At 37.9% G+C, this 21,767-nt stretch overlaps 1 protein-coding gene across 1 annotated transcript; it reads right to left on the bottom strand.

Annotated features, from left to right (window-relative positions):
• Positions 1-18,843: 18,843 nt before the first annotated feature.
• LOC112795007 (uncharacterized) lies at positions 18,844-21,479 on the bottom strand. Its single transcript, XM_025836963.1, has 3 exons — positions 20,670-21,479; positions 19,636-20,227; positions 18,844-19,424 (listed from the first exon to the last, which is right to left on the bottom strand). Exons 1-3 carry the CDS (start codon positions 21,477-21,479, stop codon positions 18,844-18,846), a joined length of 1,983 nt encoding a protein of 660 aa, XP_025692748.1.
• Positions 21,480-21,767: the final 288 nt, after the last annotated feature.

Genomic DNA, 21,767 nt, shown 5'->3' with positions numbered 1-21,767 from the left:
GTTTGGGTGGGAAAGTGGTTTGAATTTGAATGGTGAGGTAGGTGGGGTTTTGTGAAGGATGGATGTGAGTGGTGAAGAGAAAGATGGGATTTGATAGGTGAGGGGTTTTTGGGGAAGAGGTGTTGAGGTGATTGGTGAAGAAGAGAGAGAGTGGTAGGGTAGGTGGGGATCCTGTGGGGTCCACAGATCCTTAGGTGTCAATGAAAAGTCATCCCTGCACCAAATGGCACTCAAAAACACGTTTTGAGCCATTTCTGGCATTAAACGCCAGGCTGGTGCCCATTTCTGGCGTTTAACGCCAGCATCTTGCCCCTTTCTGGCGTTTAACGCTAGTCTGGTGCCCCTTTCTGGCGTTAAACGCCCAGAATGGTGCCAGACTGGGCGTTAAACGCCCACCAGCTAACCTCACTGGCGTTTAAACGCCAGTGGGTGCGCCCTCCAGGGTGTGCTGTTTTTCTTCCTGTTTTTCATTCTGTTTTTGCTTTTTTCATTGTTTTTGTGACTTCTTATGATCATCAACCTACAAAAGACATAAAATAACAAAAGAAAATAATTAATTATAAAACATTGGGTTGCCTCCCAACAAGCGCTTCTTTATTGTCATTAGCTTGACAGAGGACTCTCATGGAGCCTCACAGATACTCAGAACCATGTTGGAACCTCCCAACACCAAACTTAGAGTTTGAATGTGGGGGTTCAACACCAAACTTAGAGTTTGGTTGTGGCCTCCCAACACCAAACTTAGAGTTTGACTGTGGGGGCTCTGTTTGGCTCTGTTTTGAGGGAAGCTCTTCATGCTTCCTCTCCATGATGACAGAGGGATACCCTTGGGCCTTAAACACCAAGGATTCTTCATTCACTTGAATGATCAACTCTCCTCTGTCAACATCAATCACAGCCTTTGCTGTGGCTAGGAAGGGTCTGCCAAGGATGATGGATTCATCCATGCACTTCCCAGTCTCTAGGACTATGAAATCAGTAGGGATGTAATGGTCTTCAACTTTAACCAGAACATCCTTTACAAGTCCATAGGCTTGTTTTCTTGAGTTTTCTGCCATCTCTAGTGAGATTTTTGCAGCTTGCACCTCAAAGATCCCTAGCTTCTCCATTACAGAGAGGGGCATGAGGTTTACACTTGACCCTAAGTCACACAAGGCCTTCTTGAAGGTCATGGTGCCTATGGTACAAGGTATAGAAAACTTCCCAGGATCCTGCCTCTTTTGAGGCAGTTTCTGCCTAGACAAGTCATCTAGTTCTTTGGTGAGCAAAGGGGGTTCATCCTCCCAAGTCTCATTTCCAAATAACTTGTCATTTAGCTTCATGATTGCTCCAAGGTATTTAGCAACTTGCTCTTCAGTGACATACTTATCCTCTTCAGAGGAAGAATACTCATCAGAGCTCATGAATGGTAGAAGCAAGTCCAATGGAATCTCTATGGTCTCATTTTGAGCCTCAGATTCCCATGGTTCCTCATTGGGGAACTCATTGGAGGCCAGTGGACGTCCAGTGAGGTCTTCCTCAGTGGCGTTCACTGCCTCTTCTTCCTCCCAGAATTCGGCCATGTTGATGGCCTTGCACTCTCCTTTTGGATTTTCTTCAGTATTGCTTGGGAGAGTACTTGGAGGGAGTTCAGTAATTTTCTTGCTCAGCTGACCCACTTGTCCTTCCAAATTCCTAATGGAAGACCTAGTTTCAGTCATGAAACTTTGAGTGGTTTTGATTAGATCAGAGACCATGGTTGCTAAGTCAGAGGTATTCTGCTTAGAGCTCTCTGTCTGTTGCTGAGAAGATGATGGAAAAGGTTTGCTATTGCTAAACCTATTTCTTCCACCATTATTGTTATTGAAACCTTGTTGGGGTCTCTGTTGATCCTTCCATGAAAGATTTGGATGATTCCTCCATGAAGGATTATAGGTGTTTCCATAGGGTTCTCCCATGTAATTCACCTCTTCCATTGAAGGGTTCTCAGGATCATAAGCTTCTTCCTCAGATGAAGCTTCCTTAGTACTGTTTGGTGCATTTTGCATTCCAGACAGACTTTGAGAAATCATATTGACTTGTTGAGTCAATATTTTGTTCTGAACCAATATGGCATTCAGAGTGTCAATCTCAACTCCTTTCTTCTGACTAGTCCCATTGTTCACAGGATTTCTTTCAGAAGTGTACATGAATTGGTTATTTGCAACCATTTCAATCAGTTCTTGAGCTTCAGTAGGCGTCTTCTTCAGATGAAGAGATCCTCCAGCAGAGCTATCCAAAGACATCTTGGACAGTTCAGAGAGACCATCATAGAAAATACCTATGATGCTCCATTCAGAAAGCATGTCAGTGGGACACTTTCTGATTAATTGTTTGTATCTTTCCCAAGCTTCATAGAGGGATTCTCCTTCCTTCTGTCTGAAGGTTTGGACTTCCACTCTAAGCTTACTCAATTTTTGAGGTGGAAAGAACTTTGCCAAGAAGGCATTGACTAGCTTTTCCCAAGAGTCCAGGCTTTCTTTAGGTTGAGAGTCCAACCATGTCCTAGCTCTGTCGCTTACAGCAAAAGGGAATAGCATTAGTCTGTAGACCTCAGGGTCAACCCCATTAGTCTTAACAGTGTCACAGATTTGCAAGAACTCAGCTAAAAACTGATGAGGATCTTCCAATGGAAGTCCATGGAACTTGCAATTCTGTTGCATTAGAGAAACTAATTGAGGCTTAAGCTCAAAGTTGTTTGCTCCAATGGCAGGGATAGAGATGCTTCTCCCATAGAAGTCGGGAGTAGGTGCAGTGAAGTCACCCAGCACCTTCCTTGCATTGTTGGCATTGTTGTTGTTTTCGGCTGCCATGTGTTCTTCTTCCTTGAAGAATTCGTTTAGGTCCTCTTCAAAGAGTTGTGCCTTAGCTTCTCTTAGCTTTCGTTTCAAGGTCCTTTCAGGTTCAGGATCAGCTTCAACAAGAATGCCTTTGTCCTTGTTCCTGCTCATATGAAAGAGAAGAGAACAAGAAAATGTGGAATCCTCTATGTCACAGTATAGAGATTCCTTTAGGTGTCAGAGGAAAAGAAAAGTAGAAGACAGAAGTAGAAAATTCGAACTTATCAAAGAAGATGGAGTTCGAATTTTGCATTAAGGAATAGTGTTAGTCCATAAATAGAAGGATGTGAGAAGGAGGGAAGTAATTTTTCGAAAATTAAGTGAAAAATTTTGAAAACATTTTTGAAAAACATTACTTAATTTTCGAAAATGAAAATGGAAAAGAGATCAAGTGATTTTTTTGAAAAAGATTTTGAAATTAGAAATCAAAAAGATTTGATTGAAAACTATTTTGAAAAAGATGTGGTTAAGAAAATATGATTGATTTTAAAAAGATGTGATTGAAAAGATATGATTTGAAAAACATTTTAAAAAGATTTGATTTGAAAATTAAAAACTTGACTAACAAGAAAAGATATGATTCAAACATTAAACCTTTCTTAACAGAAAAGGTAACATACTTGAAATGTTGAATCAAATCATTAATTGATAGTAAGTATCTTTAAAAATGGAAGGAAATTGATTTTGAAAAAGATTTGATTGGAAAATTGATTTGAAAAAGATTTGATTTTGAAAAGATTTTAAAAACTTAGAAAAAAAATTGATTTGAAAACAAAATCTTCCCTTCTAGCCATCCTGGCGTTAAACGCCCAGAATGGTGCACATTCTGGCGTTTAACGCCCAAAATGCTACCCTTTTGGGCGTTAAACGCCCAACCAGGTATCCTGGCTGGCGTTTAAACGCCAGTCTGTCCTTCTTCACTGGGCGTTTTGAACGCCCAGCTTTTTCTGTGCAATTCCTCTGCTGTATGTTCTGAATCTTCAATTCTCTGTATTATTGACTTGAGAAGACACAAATTAAAAATATTTTTGGATTTTTAATAATAAGGAAAAAATCAAAATGCAACAAGAATCAAATAACAATGCATGCAAGACACCAAACTTAGCAGTTTGTATACTACTGACATTAACTAAATGAAAATGCAAATGAGACACACAAGACACTCAAGTCAATAGAATTCAAAGATTAGAGCAAGTAAATCATCAAGAACATCTTGAAGATCACCAAGATACATGAATGCATGCAATTGACACCAAACTTAAGATGAGACACTAGACTCAAACAAGAAATATTTTTGGATTTTATGATTTTTTTGAAATTTTTTTTTGTGTTTTTCGAAAATTAAGTGGAAAAAGGTATCAAAATTCTTAATGAGAATTCCAGGAATCAGTGCAATGCTAGTCTAAGACTCCGGTCCAGGAATTAGACATGGCTTCACAGCCAGCCAAGCTTTCAAAGAAAGCTTCGGTCCAAAACACTAGACATGGCCAAAGGCCAACCAAGCCTTAGCAGATCACTGCTCCAAAAGCAAGATTGATAATAAATCAACAAGCTCTTGTGGTGATAAGTTGAAACCTCGGTCCAATGAAATTAGACATGGCTTCTCAGCCAGCCAGATTTCAATAAATCATCATGAAACTCTAGAATTCATCTTCAAGAATTTCGAAAAAAATAAATACCTAATCTAAGCAACAAGATGAACCGTCAGTTGTCCAAACTTGAACAATCCCCGGCAACGGCGCCAAAAACTTGGTGTTGTTGCCGGATCTTGGCACTGATGTTACCAAAAGCTTGCTCAAAACTTGAACAATCCCCGGCAACGGCGCCAAAAACTTGGTGCGCGAAATTGTGAACAATACTTTTTCACAACTCTCATAATCCCCGGTCATAAACCCCAAGAACTTGGTGGCTCAATACCATGGCATTACACAACTTCGCACAACTAACCAGCAAGTGCACTGGGTCGTCCAAGTAATAAACCTTACGCGAGTAAGGGTCGATCCCACGGAGATTGTTAGTATTGAAGCAAGCTATGGTCATCTTGTAAATCTTAGTCAGGCAGACTCAAATGGTAATGGTGATGAACGAAAATAACACAAAGGTAAGGATAGAGATACTTATGTAATTCATTGGTAGGAACTTCAGATAAGCGCATGAAGATGCCTTCCCTTCCGTCTCTCTGCTTTCCTACTGTCTTCATCCAATCCTTCTTACTCCTTTCCATGGCAAGCTTAAGCAAGAGTTTCACCGTTGTCAGTGGCTACCTCCCATCCTCTCAGTGAAAGCGATTACATATGCTCTGTCACAGCATAGCGGAATTCATCTGTCGGTTCTCAATCAGGCCGGAATAGAATCCAGTGATTCTTTTGCGTCTGTCACTAACGCCCCGCCTTCAGGAGTTTGAAGCACGTCACAGTCATTCAGTCATTGAATCCTACTCAGAATACCACAGACAAGGTTAGACCTTCCGGATTCTCTTGAATGCTGCCATCAGTTCTCGCCTATACCACGAAGATTCCGGTTAAAGAATCCAAGAGATATTCACTATAGCCTTAGTTGCTTGTAGAACAGAGTGGTTGTCAGTCACCTTGTTCATGGGTGAGAATGATGATGAGTGTCACGGATCATCACATTCATCAAGTTGAAGAACAAGTGATATCTTAGAACAAGAACAAGAGGAATTGAATGGAAGAACAATAGTAATTGCATTAATACTCGAGGTACAGCAGAGCTCCACACCTTAATCTATGGTGTGTAGAAACTCCACCGTTGAAAATACATAAGCATAAGGTCTAGGCATGGCCGAATGGCCAGCCTCCCAATGATCTAAGATAGCATAAAATGAAGATAGCTACCCCGATATGATATCTCAATACAATAGTACAAGGTCCTACTTATAGAAACTAGTAGCCTAAGGTGTACAGAGATGAGTAAATGACATAAAAATCCACTTCCGGGCCCACTTGGTGTGTGCTTGGGCTGAGCAATGAAGCATTTTTCGTGCAGAGACTCTTCTTGGAGTTAAACGCCAGCTTTAGTGCCAGTTTGGGCGTTTAACTCCCATTTGGGTGCCAGTTCCGGCGTTTAACGCTGGGATTCCTGAGGGTGACTTTGAACGCCGGTTTAAGCCATCAAATCTTGGGTAAAGTATGGACTATCATATATTGCTGGAAAGCCCAGGATGTCGACTTTCCAACGCCGTTGAGAGCGCGCCAATTGGGCTTCTGTAGCTCCAGAAAATCCACTTCGAATGCAGGGAGGTCAGAATCCAACAGCATCTGCAGTCCTTTTTGGTCTCTGAATCAGATTTTTGCTCAGGTCCCTCAATTTCAGCCAGAAAATACCTGAAATCACAGAAAAACACACAAACTCATAGTGAAGTACAGAAAAGTGAATTTTAACTAAAAACTAATAAAAATATACTAAAAACTAACTATATCATACCAAAAACATACTAAAAACAATGCCAAAAAGCATACAAATTATCCGCTCATCAAGCTTTATTGAGTAGTTGTGCATGAAATTGTGATCTCAATGGCGCCAATAACTTGGTACGCACAATTGTAATCTCAGTCTTTTTCACAACTTCGCACAACTACCAGCAAGTGCACTGGGTCGTCCAAGTAATAAACCTTACGTGAGTAAGGGTCGATCCCATGGAGATTGTCAACTTGAAGCAAGCTATGGTCACCTTGTAAATCTCAGACAGGTAGATTCAAATGGTTATAGAGTTTTAATAATTAAAATATAAATAAACACAAAATAAAGATAGAGATACTTATGTAATTAGTTGGTGGGAATTTCAGATAAGTGTATGGAGATGCTTTATCCCTTCTGAATCTCTGCTTTCCTACTGCCTTCAGCCGATCCTTCATACTCCTTTCCATGGCAAGCCGTATGTTGGGTGTCACCGTTGTCAATGGCTACTTCCCGTCCTCTCAGTGAAAATGGTCCTCTACGGTTTCCAGCATGGCTAATCAGCTGTTGGTTCTCAATCATTTAGGAATAGGATTTACTATTCTCAGTCGCAAATTTAAAGCTCGTCACAGTCATCCCATCCCAGATCCTACTCAGAATACCACAGACAAGGTTTAGACTTTCCAGATCTCAAGAATGCTGCCAATTGATTCTAGCTTATACCACGAAGACTCTGATCTCAAGGAATTGAAGGCTCTATTGTCAGGAGAGGCAATCAAACACATGGACCAGGAATCCAAGAGATACACACTCTAGCTTTCGCAGGTAGAACGGAAGTGTTTGTCAGGCACACGTTCATAAGTGAGAATGGTGATGAGTGTCACGGATCATCACATTCATCAGGTTAAAGTGCGAGTGAATATCTTAGAATAAGAATAAGCATGAATTGAATAGAAAACAGTAGTACTTTGCATTAATACTCGAGGAACAGCAGAGCTCCACACCTTAATCTATGGTGTGTAGAAACTCCACCGTTGAAAATATATAAGTGATAATGGTCCAGGCATGGCCGAATGGCCAGCCCCCATAAAAGTCTAAGATAGCATAAAACTGATCAAAGATCTGGTCAAAAGACCTTGAATACAATAGTAAAAAGTTCTATTTATACTAAACTAGTTACTAGGGTTACAAAAATGAGTAAATGATGTAGAAGTCCACTCTCGGGCCCATTTGGTGTGTGTTTGGGCTGAGCATTGAAGCTTTTACATGTAGAGGTCTTCCTTGGAGTTAAACTCCAGTTTGTAACTTGTTTCTGGCGTTTAACTCTGCTTTGCAACTTGTTTATGGCATTTGATGCTAGAATAGGGCAGAAATCTGGCGTTAAACCCCAGTTTGCGTCATCCAAACTCGGGTAAAGTATAGATGATTATATATTTCTGGAAAGCCCTGGATGTCTGCTTTCCAACGCAATTCAGAGCGCGCCATTTGGACTCCTTTAGCTCCAAATATTCCATTTCGAGTGCAGGGAGGTCAGAATCTAACAGCATCAGCAGTCCTTTGTCAGCCTCTGAATCAGATTTTTGCTCAGGTCCCTCAATTTCAGCCAGAAAATACCTAAAATCATAAAAAACACACAAACTCATAGTAAAGTCTAGAAATGTGAATTTTGCTTAAAAATAATAAGAATATACTAAAAACTAACTAATTCTTACTAAAAACTATGTAAAAACAATGCCAAAAAGCATATAAATTATCCGCTCAGCAAGTGGCTAAATCTTCTAGCCACTAATCTTGCTTCTTGTGTGCATTGTTCTCCCTCTATGATTGTGATCCTTAATTTGTTTGACTCTATATGTCCATTGTTGTATGTATGAATGCATATGTATGATTGAGGCCATCAAGTCACTTTGCCACTTACCTAAATGGCTTTACCCTATAACAACCTTTGTAACCAATTTTGAGCCTATCCTTAACCCACTTGTTCTTAATTTTAGCACATTACAAGCCAAAATCGGAAAACTATGAATGTCCCTATTTGAATCATTGATTAGCTTAGGCTAGTGTGTGCGCATCATCAAAGTGTGGGGAAACGGGGAGGGGGACATTGGTTGAGGTAAGAGCACATCGTTATTTTTGTTGGAAATATTGGATAGTGGATGCATCCTCATGTGATGACCAAATATGTAAACCATATGCATTGTAAGAAAGACAAAAAAACAAAAAGGAAAAGGAAAAGGAATAATGAAAAAAAGAAAGAAAAGAGAAAAAGAAAGAAATAAAAAAGAGAAAAGGGGACAAAATGCCCCGAAGTAAGATTCAATAATAATCAATGCATGTGTGTGGTGATTAAAAGTGAATGCATGAGTATGTGAAAAAGTGAGGAATGGGTAGCTACACTAGTATATAAATAGGACATTATATAGGTTAGGCGGGAAGCTTCGGTTAATCAAAGGATTCAATTTCTAGCCCACTTTGCCAAACATATAACCCTACCTTGACCCTAGCCCCATTACGACCAAAGGAAAGACCTCATGATGTATGTATGCATGCATATAACAATTGTTGATTGTTAGAGGAAGAACAAATTTGGGAATAGCGTGAAATAGGGGAGAATTAAGTGAGTAACCCTATACACCGAGCGAATAGAGTGCAAACATTTCTGGTGAGGGTTCGAAGCTCAAATCCTTATTCTCGGCTCTCACGAGCGCTCTTCATGCAAGTTAGGCATATCTCGCTTTGATGATTAAAAATTGGTATGGAATGCATTGTTTATCATCTTGCCCTATGTGACCATATATGTTCTAAGAAAGTTGATTTGCTTTTGACCAAGTAGATAGTAGTATCCATCTTAGTTGCATTCATGTAAGTAGATTGCATCTCATGAATCTCATTCCCCTATGATTCTTTGGTCTTTTTCTTTCCCTTAGCATAAGGACATGCTATAGTTTAAGTGTGAGGAGGTTGATAAACTCCGTTTTTAGGGTTTATCTTGTATAGATTTTGAGGGTTTTAACAATAATCTTTCACACTTATTCATATAAAAATGCATGGTTTTGTGTTCCTTTCCCAATTTTTCCTCACAGATGAAAACGTGCTTCTTTTGTATTGAATTCGACATATTTTAATCCCCCTCTATTACCATTCGATGCCGTGATCCATGTGTTAAGAAATTTCAGAGCTTATAAGGCAAAGATGGCTCGAAGGAGACGATGGAAGCATGCATTAAGGAAAGGAGCATGGAAATTTGAGCTTTGGAAACTCGAGCATGCATTGTAATTGTTTGATTGTTCGATGATTGTTGTTTGAATTCAACTCCTTTCTCTCAATTTCATAATGTCTTCTATGAATGCTCACCAACTGTTTGATGAAATGATAACCCTAGCTATGTAGTAAAATTTCCTTACTTGGCTTAGGGGTTGAGTTATTGGAGATACTTGAGTAGTAGATATCAATTATTGATTGAGAATTGAGAATTGCTAATTGGCTTGGAGTGCACTAAAGCTAGACTTCCCAAGGGTTAGGCTAGGACTTGTGACTCAAGTTAGTTACTTTCACTTGACTTTCCTCCGTCATTAGGGGTTAACTAAGTGAAGCAACACTCAATTGCTATCATAATTGAAAGAAACTATAATGATGGAACTTCCAATGCTCACCCTGGGCCAAGGATTTTATATTGATTGATTATTGTTTATCTTGTTGCTAGCCTATACTCTCACACCAACTCTCAACATCACAAAAGACTATCTAATCAATAATGTGCATTCTAAGGCAATTTCTAGGGAGGACGACTCGGGACTAATACTCTCGATTGTAGATTGTAGAATTGTTTGATGCGGAATTTGCGTTTTGGTTAGACTATACTCACGAATGGACTTATTACTATTTCTATGCCAAGATAAAAATAACGTTCATCAGGTTCCAATTTAGGGATTTAGGGTTAAAACTAGGGTTTAGGTAGAGTATTAATTAAAAACCAAATTTAATCCAGTAATAATATCTATAAGAATACTATTTGATTATCAACTTAAAATTTATTTTCAAATAAATACTCCATTTCAATATTTAGATAGAATAAAAATCAATTTTCTTTATAATCATAAAGTAAAGTTAAAAATCTAATTATTCAACTTTAATCATATAAAATTCTTATTATTATTCAATTACTAATGTTTTAAATCATAAAAAAGAAATTTCTTAATTTATATATAAAATCTCTTAAAATATAATCTTAATTAAATATAATAAATTATAAATAAATTTATTATTAAATTTTTAAAAATTCGGGGTCTTACAGTACGACCTCCATGGGAAGGTGGTAGAGCACACTCCCTCAAAATTTTAACCCCTGAGAATACCTCCAGGAAAAGGTGGTAGAGCACTCTCTCTCGAAATTTATTCCTCCTGGGATGCGCAATAGAGAGACAATGTCCGGGTTGGCTACAGGATGTGTCAGGTATGGTACTTTAACCAACATGTGAACTCACGACCAGTAGGACAGGCATGCATTATATGCATTTGTTTGATTTGTTTGGGTTGGCATTTTATTGTTGTGTTTATGTGATTTATCTGATTATGTGCTATGTGATACGTGCTTTATATGTGTTTGCTTCTGTGTGATTGAATTGTTTAATTTGATTGTGTTTACTGGTGTATGGAGGTGATGGATGTTGAGGAAGATTGAACTCGGTATTATCCAGAGACTCTGGTTTATGTGTTGGATGGATATAAATGAGTGATGGTAGTTTATTGGGTAGAAAATTCCTATGTGCATCTTTGAACCCTAAAGAAAATATTAAATATTTGTTGTGATTTGATTCTTCCAATATATATATATATATATATATATATATATATATATATGACTAAGAAATATCTGAAAAATGCAACTATATATAAGTTAGTGAAAAGTGGTTTTCTTGAAAATAGAGAAATAAAGACCGCAAGCTTTGATAATGATAAACTTTCTGAGATATCAGTTGACCAGTGCATGTGTTTTTATTACTTTTGCGGCATTTCCTTCTTCAATGGAGGACTTTTGGGTTAGGTTCTCACCCCCTACAGCCCAATACTTTTTCAGGAAAGCAGACGATGAAGGCAAGCTCTGGACATTTACCTCTATATTCTTAGACTAGATCTGTATTTAGTTGTTGTTTTCCCTCGCCATTATTATTATATATTGTACAGAGTGATAGGAGTTGTAGTTATATATGTATGTAATATTGGCATGTTACTTGTATAAGTTATTCTTGTGAATGTAATAGTATTGTACAAAGATTTGTATGTATATATGTCCGTATAAAAAAAAGTTTCCAGTTTTTCAAAGAAAGTCTAGAAGGATTTTCAAGTAAAGCTCCTACTTATTATAGTTATATATAGAAGTCTTCGTAATATACTCGTTACCAGAGTGGCGTAGTCGGAAGCGCGACATTCTGGTAGTGAGGGTGTTACAAAGTGCTCGAAGAGTGGCTGGTCGTCTGCCCCACCCAGCAACAAAATCAAAGTGTAGTGATGAATTTCAACAACAAAATTGAAGCAAAAGGAACAGGGGAATTTGTTGGGACTTACTAAATCGTTTAGTTGTTAAGCACTCTTCCACCAGTGCTAAAAGTTGATTCTAAAGGAACAACAAATTATGCAAAAAAAATTTCAACTTACCAGCAACCAAAACTTGAACCCAAGCAACAAATTATTATCAAATAACAACTTAGTACCAGTAAAACAAATTTTGCTCAAAATAAATAGTTAGAACCATCAACAACAGAACCAGCAATAACCACAAATTTTACTCCAAAATTTCATGAATATGCTGACCTTTGAGGAATACATTGTTGTGTTGCAGGAAAGGGTTTGAACTATTTCTATTACTCGTCTTGGATGCGGGCTTCTCCTACGATGAGGGCTTCTTAGAGACAGAGAGGGCTGCTTGGTTTATAGTGACAGCATATACTAGATGTTGCCGTTCTCTGCTACGATTATGACGAAGAAAAGCATTGTGGTTGGGACTCGAACGACATGTTGAGAGCAAAGAAGAACGACCACTGCTCCTGCGTCAAAAGGATGAAGGAGGAGGAGAAGAATGCTATGATTGGGACTACGGATAGGGCCATGAGAGCGATAACAAATCTATCACTGCTGGTGTCGTCTTGCGTGTCTGCATGAGAAGGATGGAGGAGGAGGAGTGCTCGAATGAAGAAAATGAGGTAGAGGGAAGGAGGTACTACTGCTGCATGAATTAGGGTTAGGGGAATAGGGAATAAGGGTTTTGTTACATTCTCACAAAGGGAGTAGAGGTAATGATTCTGTGAAAAAGAAAGGATAGTGGAGGGGGTTAAAGGGAGTTAGGGTTAGAGGGAATGGCTGCAATCGTTTGATTTGTAGGTGGGGATGTTTTATTTAAAGTTTTTTTTAAAGAAAACATTTTGTTGTGTTGATGGCTGAATCGATAACCCTTAAAAAGCATGGCCATTGGTCCTTTTGGCCATACTTTAGAAGCGTGGCAAGAAAAAGTGTATCCAAATAATCAATCGCAATCTTCATAAAAGCGTGGCCATTGACCCCTTTCGGCGACGCTTTCAAATCATGGCAAGAAAAAACATGGCCAACTATCTAATCAATAACCACCTCATAATAGTGTGGAAAAAAGGTGTGGCGACAGGGGTTTTTCTTGTAGTTTATGAAACAATTTGGACCTTGTATCTTTCCAGTATTTTTCTATCATTTGCATAATTCCCTGTTTTATTTTTCCTCTATCGTCGTCCTCAAAGTGAAATACCTGCTACAAAATTTTGATATTGTTAGTAACCAAAACTAATGAATAGTATAGAACTAAAATAATGTGATTATGAAAATAAGAAAAATAAAAGTTTGGTACATGAAATCGTGAGTTCACACTTCTCTCACAACTCCGCGCAACCGACCAGCAAGTGCACTGGGTCGTCCAAGTAATACCTTACGTGAGTAAGGGTCGATCCCACGGAGATTGTCGGCTTGAAGCAAGCTATGGTCATCTTGTAAATCTCAGTCAGGCAGATTCAAATGATTATGAGGGTTTAATAATTAAAAGAGAAATAAAACATAAAATAGGATAGAGATACTTATGCAATTCATTGGTGATAATTTCAGATAAGCGTATGGAGATGCTTTGTTCCCTCTGAACCTCTGGTTTCCTATTGTCCTCATCCAATCATGCGTACTCCCTTCCATGGCAAGCTGTATGTTGGTGGATCACCGTTGTTAATGGCTACCATCTGTCCTCTCAGTGAAAACATGTCCGCTACGGTTTCCCGCATGGCTAATCAGCTGTCGGTTCTCGATCGTGTTAGAATAAGATCTATTGATCCTTTTGCACACTGTCATAGCGCCTAATAGTCACGAGTTTGAAGCTCATCACAGTCATCCTATCCCAGATCCTACACGGAATACCACAGACAAGGTTTAGACTTTTTGGATCTCAAGAATGCTGCCAATTGATTCTAGCTTATACCACGAAGACTCTGATCTCACGGAATGGAAGGCTCTGTTGTCAGGAGAGGCAACCATGCGTCGTGAACCAGGAGGCCATGTGATACACACTCAAGCTCTTGTATATAGAACGGAGGTGGTTGTCAGGCACGCGTTCACAAGGGAGGATGATGATGAGTGTCACGGATCATCACATCCATTAGATTGAAGTACGAATGAATGTCTTAGAACAAGAATAAGCGTGAATTGAATAAAAAATAATAATACTTTGCATTAATTCATGAGGAACAGCAGAGCTCCACACCTTAATCTATGAGGTGTAAAAACTCCACCGATGAAAATACATAAGTGATGAAGGTCCAGGCATGGCCGAATGGCCAGCCCCCAAAACGTGATCAAGAGATCAAAAGTGATCCAAAGATAGTCTCAAAAAATGATCTAAAGATATGAATACAATAGTAAAGAGTGCTATTTATAATAAACTAGTAAACTAGGTTTACAGAAAATGAGTAACTAAGTGTAGATAGTGCAGAAATCCACTTTCGACGCCCACTTGGTGTGTGTTTGGGCTAAGCATTGAAGCTTTCACGTGCATAGGCTCTTCTTGGAGTTTAAACACCAGTTTTGGTGCCAGTTTGGGCGTTTAACTCCAGCTTTGGTGCCAGTTCTGGCATTTTACGCTAGAAAAGGGTCTCTGGTGGGCGTTTGGATGCCAGTTTGGGCCATCAAATCTCGGGCAAAGTATGGACTATTATCCATTGCTGGAAAGACCAAGATGCCTACTTTCCAACACAATTGAGAGTGCACCAATTGGGCTTCTGTAACTCCAGAAAATTCACTTCGAGTGCAGGGAAGTCAGAATCCAACAGCATCTTCAGTCCTTTCTTAGCCTCTGAATCAGATTTTTGCTCAGGTCCCTCAATTTCAGCCAGAAAATACCTGAAATCAGAGAAAAACACACGAACTTATAGTAAAGTCCAAAAATGTGATTTTTTTCATAAAAACTAATAAAAATATACTAAAAAGTAACTAAAACATATTAAAAACTACCTAAAAACAGTGTCAAAAAAGGTATAAATTATCTGCTCATCAAAGGTTAATCAAAATAAATTGTTAATCAAATTTGAACATGTGAATAAAAATTTTGAAAATTCAATCAGTTGTATAAAGTACCCAATAGGGAGTTTTCACAAAAAATATTTATAATTAAATTGCCTTACACTAAAAAAAACTAAAAATTTATGCATTAACCATGTTATACGCAAGTTCCTAGATAACCATTCATTGTCCTCCAACTTTCTTCATAAATGAAATCAGCTCCCAAGCACCCCAAAAACAAACTTAATAATCCAGTTGCCTGATCAACTGGTTACAATTCTCTAATAAATTGGAATATAATCTTTTCACCAAGAGGTAGAGCTATAGCCTCCCTGATGCTCAGTCGTGTTCCTTTTGTCATGCCGTCCTCTAAGAAAAAATTTTTTTGCAATTATCATTACGTATCACAGAAATAGAATACAAGAAATAAAAATCTAAGGGGATGATTGGTTTACAAAAATATTTCTATTTTCATTTTCTATTTTCATGTTTAGAGAATGATTTGTATTTTCAACTTTTCATTTTTTAGAAAACATGATTGGTATTGTAAAAAGAATATTCATTTCTAAGAAGGTAGATAATAGATACCGTGACAACAAAACGTGTAGATAAGGGAGAAAAAACTATCGTGGAAGTACATTGGGTGCAGATGACAAGAGAAAAAATGTATAAAAAGGATTATGAGATGTTCAAATGATTATCCTAAAACTAAAATACCGTATTTTGGGTTGAAAACATTTTCAAAAGTTAAAACTAAAAATACTGAAAGCATAGAAATAGCGCTTTTAACTTTGTTCTATTTTTTTAAATGTTTTTATTTTCAAATATTTAATCAATAATATTTTCATACCTTATTTTTATTTTCATCAAAAATAAAAATGAAAACACCCAAATCAATCAGCTCTGAAAGTATTCAAGATAGGAGAAAAAGATTATACCAATGACATTAACAGATCCTTGCAGCTAAAGACATTGTTGCGACCTTCAGCTTCATGTGCGGCAAATAAGTCATCAACATGGTCATTGAATGACTCAACCTTATGCGCCTTTGGGTCGTAATCTTCATCCTTCGAACATATATCGGTAACTTAATTGCGATGCCGAGGCTCTTTGCGTGTTGTGGGAGCTTGAGGGTCACAACTATGGCTTGACGAAGCCAGCTGTCCTTTACTATGCAAAGGACGAAATGATCCAGTATTAATACAAGATGTTCAAGCATTATTTGTAGAAGACGGAAATGGATGAGCTCTATCACTTGGTTGCTCACTTGATATATTAACTCCCCTAGACGTTGTTCCATCCTTAGGGCAAAATGAAATCATTTAGGAAAGTATTGAAGAAAAAAAATTATTGAGGATTAAAATTAAGTACAGAAACTACTAAGTTTCCATTTGTTACAAAATGGCTCGTTTAGGAAATAATTTCTACATAGTTTTAACATAAACTTATGTAACCAACGTTCACAAAGATCACTCACCAAACTAACCTGAGTTTGGGCATCAATATCGGCATCAATTCCAACTGCACTCATAATACTGTACCGAGGTCTCCTTGGCATTTTTCTGAACCTTGACAAAAAAATAAAGTAATTCGACAATTATTAGGAAAACGTCAATGTAAAAGAATGCATTAAAAGTAGTCAGAATTCCAAAAAATTACAATGCAATGGAAGAAGAAAAAAAGATATGCATCCTACTTAATAAAGTAAAAGAAAGAAAATATGCGTAATATGCTAATTATGTAGAACTGTAAAATTCATCTCAAGTACAAAATGGATGGCACTAAAACAAGTGTATAAGGAAACAGATGAAATAAAGGAATCATGTATTCATTTCCACTAGCATATAATTTTAGTCCATCTAAAGTGAATCTACATTTAAAGGGATCTTATGATGACCTGTGCGGAGTATTTTGTTTTGCATGTCCTTTTCAGCTTTTCCCCATTCCCATCTAAATTCAATCAATTTGTCCAGTCCTTAATAAAGGAAGAAAGCTATGGGAAAACATGGTTGCTACTGAAGAAGATCAATATGTTCATTGGATATTTCAGGCGGGCAAGTGCTCGTATTATAAGATCAATTGCAACATGTGAAACATTTTAATAAGATGATAAAATTACAATTTCATCCCCGATACACAAATCAAAGCAGTTCACCAAATTATTTTTTTAATTTTTTCAACAGAACAAAAACTGAAATAACAAAGCATCTTTCTCCATAGATACTTTGAGATCCTAAAGCAATTTTTATGAGTTAATACTCAAATTGGCCCCTGAAATTTGACCTCTGCATCAATTTAGCCCTCAAGGTTTCAATTGACTCTAATTGTACCCTGAAATTTTGCCTCGAGCCTCAATTTGGCCCTTCCGGCATTTTCCGTCACCAGAGAGCTGACCTGGAAAATTTGGTAGACACTTGGCACCCTAGCAGTTAGATGACATGGCAAAATGTTTGAAGGCTTCAATTTAACCCCTAAAAATTTCAAATAATACCTAGAACTTCCAATTTCCCCAAATCGAAGAGTGTCTCAAAGAGGTGAGAAGAATGTTGCGAAGCAGCAGTCAAAGCTCAGGTAGTTCTTGTAGAGCCTATTCGCATAGTGGCTGGGTGAAGAACGCACACGGTGACGGAGGTGGGAAGGTTCCGCATTGGTGCGGTTGTGGGTTACGTCCTATTCTTCGGTGGTCTGGAATGGATTCCAATCCAGAAAGACCATTCTATGGATGCTCTAACTATAATGTAAGTTGGTTGAATTATTGCAAGTTAATTGTGTGTCTTATTTCTCAAATGCTTGTTGATTTTGTAGCTGTTCTTCCTCTCAATTTTTTTTGGATTTTTTGTATTGTAGACTACCGGTAAGAGATGGTGTGGCTTTTTTAAATGGGCAGATGTTGAAGAAGAAGAAGCCATAGTTGGCAGAAATGAAAGTTCAGTTAGTGAAGACCATTGGAAAATATCTATGGGATGGAAAATTAGTGCAGTTGAAGCTAAAATTAGAATATTAAAAATGTGGAATATTATGTTGTCTGTGTTTGTTATTATTTTTGGAATTGTGATTGTAGCTTGTGGATTAGGTGTGATCAAATATATGTAATTGTATATCAGTTATTTGAATGAAGCATTGTTATGTATTTAATGAGAAAATAGAAATGGAATTTTATGTTCTCTTTGCTAATGATATATCCTGTAAAATTCTTTAAAACTGAGATTATATATGAAGCTGCTATGAGTCTGTATATGAAGACAAGATCAGGAGCTGGCTCTAATAACTATATATGTAGTATGCACTTCCATTAGTGAATAAATTTAAGTGTATAGTTCATTTGTGAAAAAGATATAAATAGATGAGATGTTATGACAAAAGAAAATCTAATAGAACCTTGTGTGGTTTTTGCACTTGACCTAAGACCCAGAAATAAGTAATTCATTAATTAATTCATAGTCATTAATCATTGTCAATATCACAGCATTAGCAACAGCAGTATCTGTATCATACATTAGATACCCTAGATAACATAGTTTCAAATATCCTAAACCAAAACAGATTACTTTACATAACATACTAACAAAATATCAAAAGAGCATAGTTTGATCAAATGCTCTCTACAAAATATGTTCTACACAACTTCTAGTCAACATTGCAAAGCGGTTTCTATTTTGTTGTTGGTGGTTTGAAGCCTGGGGTGGGGACGAATGTCATAAACTCTGCCAAGCGTGCAGCTGTCCCAGAACTTGCTCCTTGCATTAGGTCCACATTGAAAGTTGTTTTCCTCTTAGATTGCAACTTTTGAGGCATTGTCACCTATTGTGGAGGTAGAGGTGGGTCTGATGGAGGAACCTAGTAAAATTGTGAACAGAAATAGTGACCAATACAACCCAAAAAAAACCAATCAATTTGTTATCAAATAGTATCAATCAGTTAGATCTACCCAACATTTACTTGTGTATTATAAATCAATATAAACCACTTAACAGTTAATCAAATATTAGAAACTAAACACTACATGTTCCTAATTTTCTGGCTGTGAGTAAGTGGGTTGGATGAGTACAATCTCTGAAGCATTTGCATCAGCAATAGCTTGACGTGGTGCTAATGAAGCATTTTCATTAATCTCAGCAGCTTGGGTGTTAGTAGTAGCAGTGTTTGCTGGATCTGTACCCTCTCCAGCCTTAGAACCTTTTTCTTTTGCAACAACAGCCGCTGCTGCATTAACAAGGGCACTAGCAAGGTCATCAGCTTTCCTATGAGCGCAACTCCTCTTTGTATGCCTTCTCGTACCACAGTAAGTACATGTGAATTCTTTGTATTTCCTCTTCAACTTGGTTTCAGTTTTTGACTTCTTAACACTAGATGACTCTTCGTCAGAATCCTTCCATCTTTTTTGGGTTATTGGCCCTGGCTGTCGCTTCATTTTAGGTGCATGAGGCCTATTTTGTTCACTTCTCTCCCAAAGATCTTGTCCGGGTATTGGATTGAGAGAGTGCTTGTAGGTATCTCTATAAACTTCCATGGTCAGCCAATGATGACAAAAATCCTCAGGATTTCGATTTATCTTGGAGATGGCTGCACATGCATGGACACACGGCATTCCTACAAGGACAGATGTTATGAAACAGTATCCAACAATCTATTTAAATAGAGACTAATCACTAGAGACATAAAACATAGTGAAACAAATCAGAACACCTAAATGAATACAAAGTAGTCACTATCTAATCTAAACTATGTTTAATTAAATGAATACAAACCACTCACTATCTAATCCAAACTATGTTTAAGCAATTATTGGCTACCTCAGTACCTGTTATTTGCCAAAACCTACAAGTGCATATGCTCTTTCCCAAGTCAACAGCCATGTTGGTAGGCCAACCATGGATCTCAAATCTTTGATAATCTTCATCTCCACTCCTGATTGGTGTCCATTTTTGAGATTCTTTCCGGATTTTCTGCAATCTACTATGTTTGATTGGTGCGAGCTTACCAACATGGTGGGATAACTTGACCTTGTTTTTTGCAATGGACCGCATCGCAAACATCTGAACCTCCTCTAACAAGGTGATTATAGGCTTAGCTCTGTATTCCTTGATCCTCGAGTTAAAAACCTCGCAGGCATTGTTACAAATGTTATCAATTTTTTGATCGTGTCGGAAATATGCCCTAGTCCATGCTTCTTTAGGCCACTTATCCAAATATGCCCAAGCTCCCTCGTTGAGTCTATTTAACCTATCCATCTTCTGATCAAAACCATGGCGAGTTGTTTCCCTAGCACACTCCCATAATAGTCTTCTGTATTCCTGCTCTTTCCATTGTTTGTTAAAATTCTTCCATAGATGCCAGACACAGAATCGATGGTGTACATTGGGCATAAGCTCCTTTACTGCTGAAGCCAAACCCTGGACCAGCAACACATGAAAATTCAATTATCGTGCCTCAAACAGACCCCCAAAATATTTTAAGTGACCTCAAATGAACCCCCCAAAATATATTAAGTGACTTCAAACTAGCCCTCGCAATGAATTCATTTACTAATCACAGTCTTCAGAACAAGTATGAATTGATTATGCAATACATTTATTAATCACAGTCCTCACAGCAAGTATGAATTGATTATACAAATGCATTTACTAATCACAGTCCTCACAGCAAGTATGAAATGATTATGCAAATAAATCTTACTAATCACAGTCCTCACAGCAAGTATAAATTGATTATGCAAATACATTTACTAATCACAGTCCTCACAGCAAGTATGAATTGATTATGAAAATAAATCTTACTAATATTAGTCCTCACAGTAAGTATGACTTGATTCACCAAATATATTTACTCATTTACCTTTTGTATGTCTGACATAAAAGCCCATTTGTTAGCCATGTAGTCACCCAAGTCATCAAGCAGCAGGTCCAAAAACCACCTCCAATTCTCTTTATTGTCAACATCAACAATTGCCCACGCAATTGGATATATATGGTTGTTGGCATCCTGAGCCACTGCTGAGAATATTTGTCCCCCAAATCGAGTCTTCAAGAAGGCTCCGTCAAGTCCGATAAGTGGGCGGCAGCCAGCCTTAAAACCCTTCTTACATCCATCCAGGCATACATATATTTTTTCAAATATAGAATCATCCCCTTGTAGATATGTACCAATCTTTACTTTTGAACCAGGATTACTCTTAAGTAGAGTTTCTGCATAATCTCTAACCAAACCGTACTGGGCAGCTGCATCACCGTAAACAATATTTCTTGCGTCCATTAAAGCTCTGGTTAGTGATGATTTGTTTAGGTCTAGGTCACACATTCTCCTGAAATATGATTTAGCTTCACTGTGCTTTAAGCTCGGGTACCTCCTCAATTTCTTTACCAACTTGCCAGCAAGCCATCTCCTATTGGCTGCTCTATTTTTGCTCATCCTAGGACATATGTGTTCATTCTTAAATGTTTTTATTCGCCAGCATGTCTCATCAGAATCCCTGGATGCATAAGCAACCCATGGACATCTAACCATATCCTCATCTTCTCCCATTGGCCACTTGCAAATAGCTCTGACTCTGTAGCTCTCATTCCTTCTAAATTTAATCTCCCTACCTTCTTGAATGGTGAATTCTCTCACAGCATCCATAAATTCATTCTTGATACTGAACTTCATTCCAACTTGTAGCTTTAGTTCACCAAATCGGCCACCCTCGAAGAAGATTGGGTGCACATCATCAGCATCATCATCATCACTCCACTCCTCATCTGAGTTTGGAGGGTTTTCAATTCTTCAGACTTCCAAGAGTCGTTTCCATCAGAATCATCGTGAATCGGATCATATGCATCATATGATTCTTGGTTGTTTTCTCTGTTACCAGTACTTGCACCCAATCTACTTCTTCATCAGAGTTATCCACAACCAGACCGTCATCTTCCTCTACTATTTTCTCCTTGCCCTTCT

Source organism: Arachis hypogaea, chromosome 4 (genome assembly GCF_003086295.3).
Source record: "Arachis hypogaea cultivar Tifrunner chromosome 4, arahy.Tifrunner.gnm2.J5K5, whole genome shotgun sequence".
Classification (NCBI taxonomy): domain Eukaryota; kingdom Viridiplantae; phylum Streptophyta; class Magnoliopsida; order Fabales; family Fabaceae; genus Arachis; species Arachis hypogaea.
The sequence above is the reverse complement of the archived record's forward strand: the minus strand, read 5'-3'. Positions and strand labels throughout refer to the sequence as shown.

Coding starts and splice junctions, on each gene's coding strand:
- LOC112795007 (XM_025836963.1), bottom strand. CDS start 21,479: ATGAAGTTCAGTATCAAGAATGAATTTATGGATGCTGTGAGAGAATTC. Junction 20,228..20,669: donor TTATGTCAGACATACAAAAG/GTAAATGAGTAA, acceptor TTGCTGGTCCAG/GGTTTGGCTTCAGCAGTAAA. Junction 19,425..19,635: donor TAGGTTTTGGCAAATAACAG/GTACTGAGGTAG, acceptor CTGTCCTTGTAG/GAATGCCGTGTGTCCATGCA.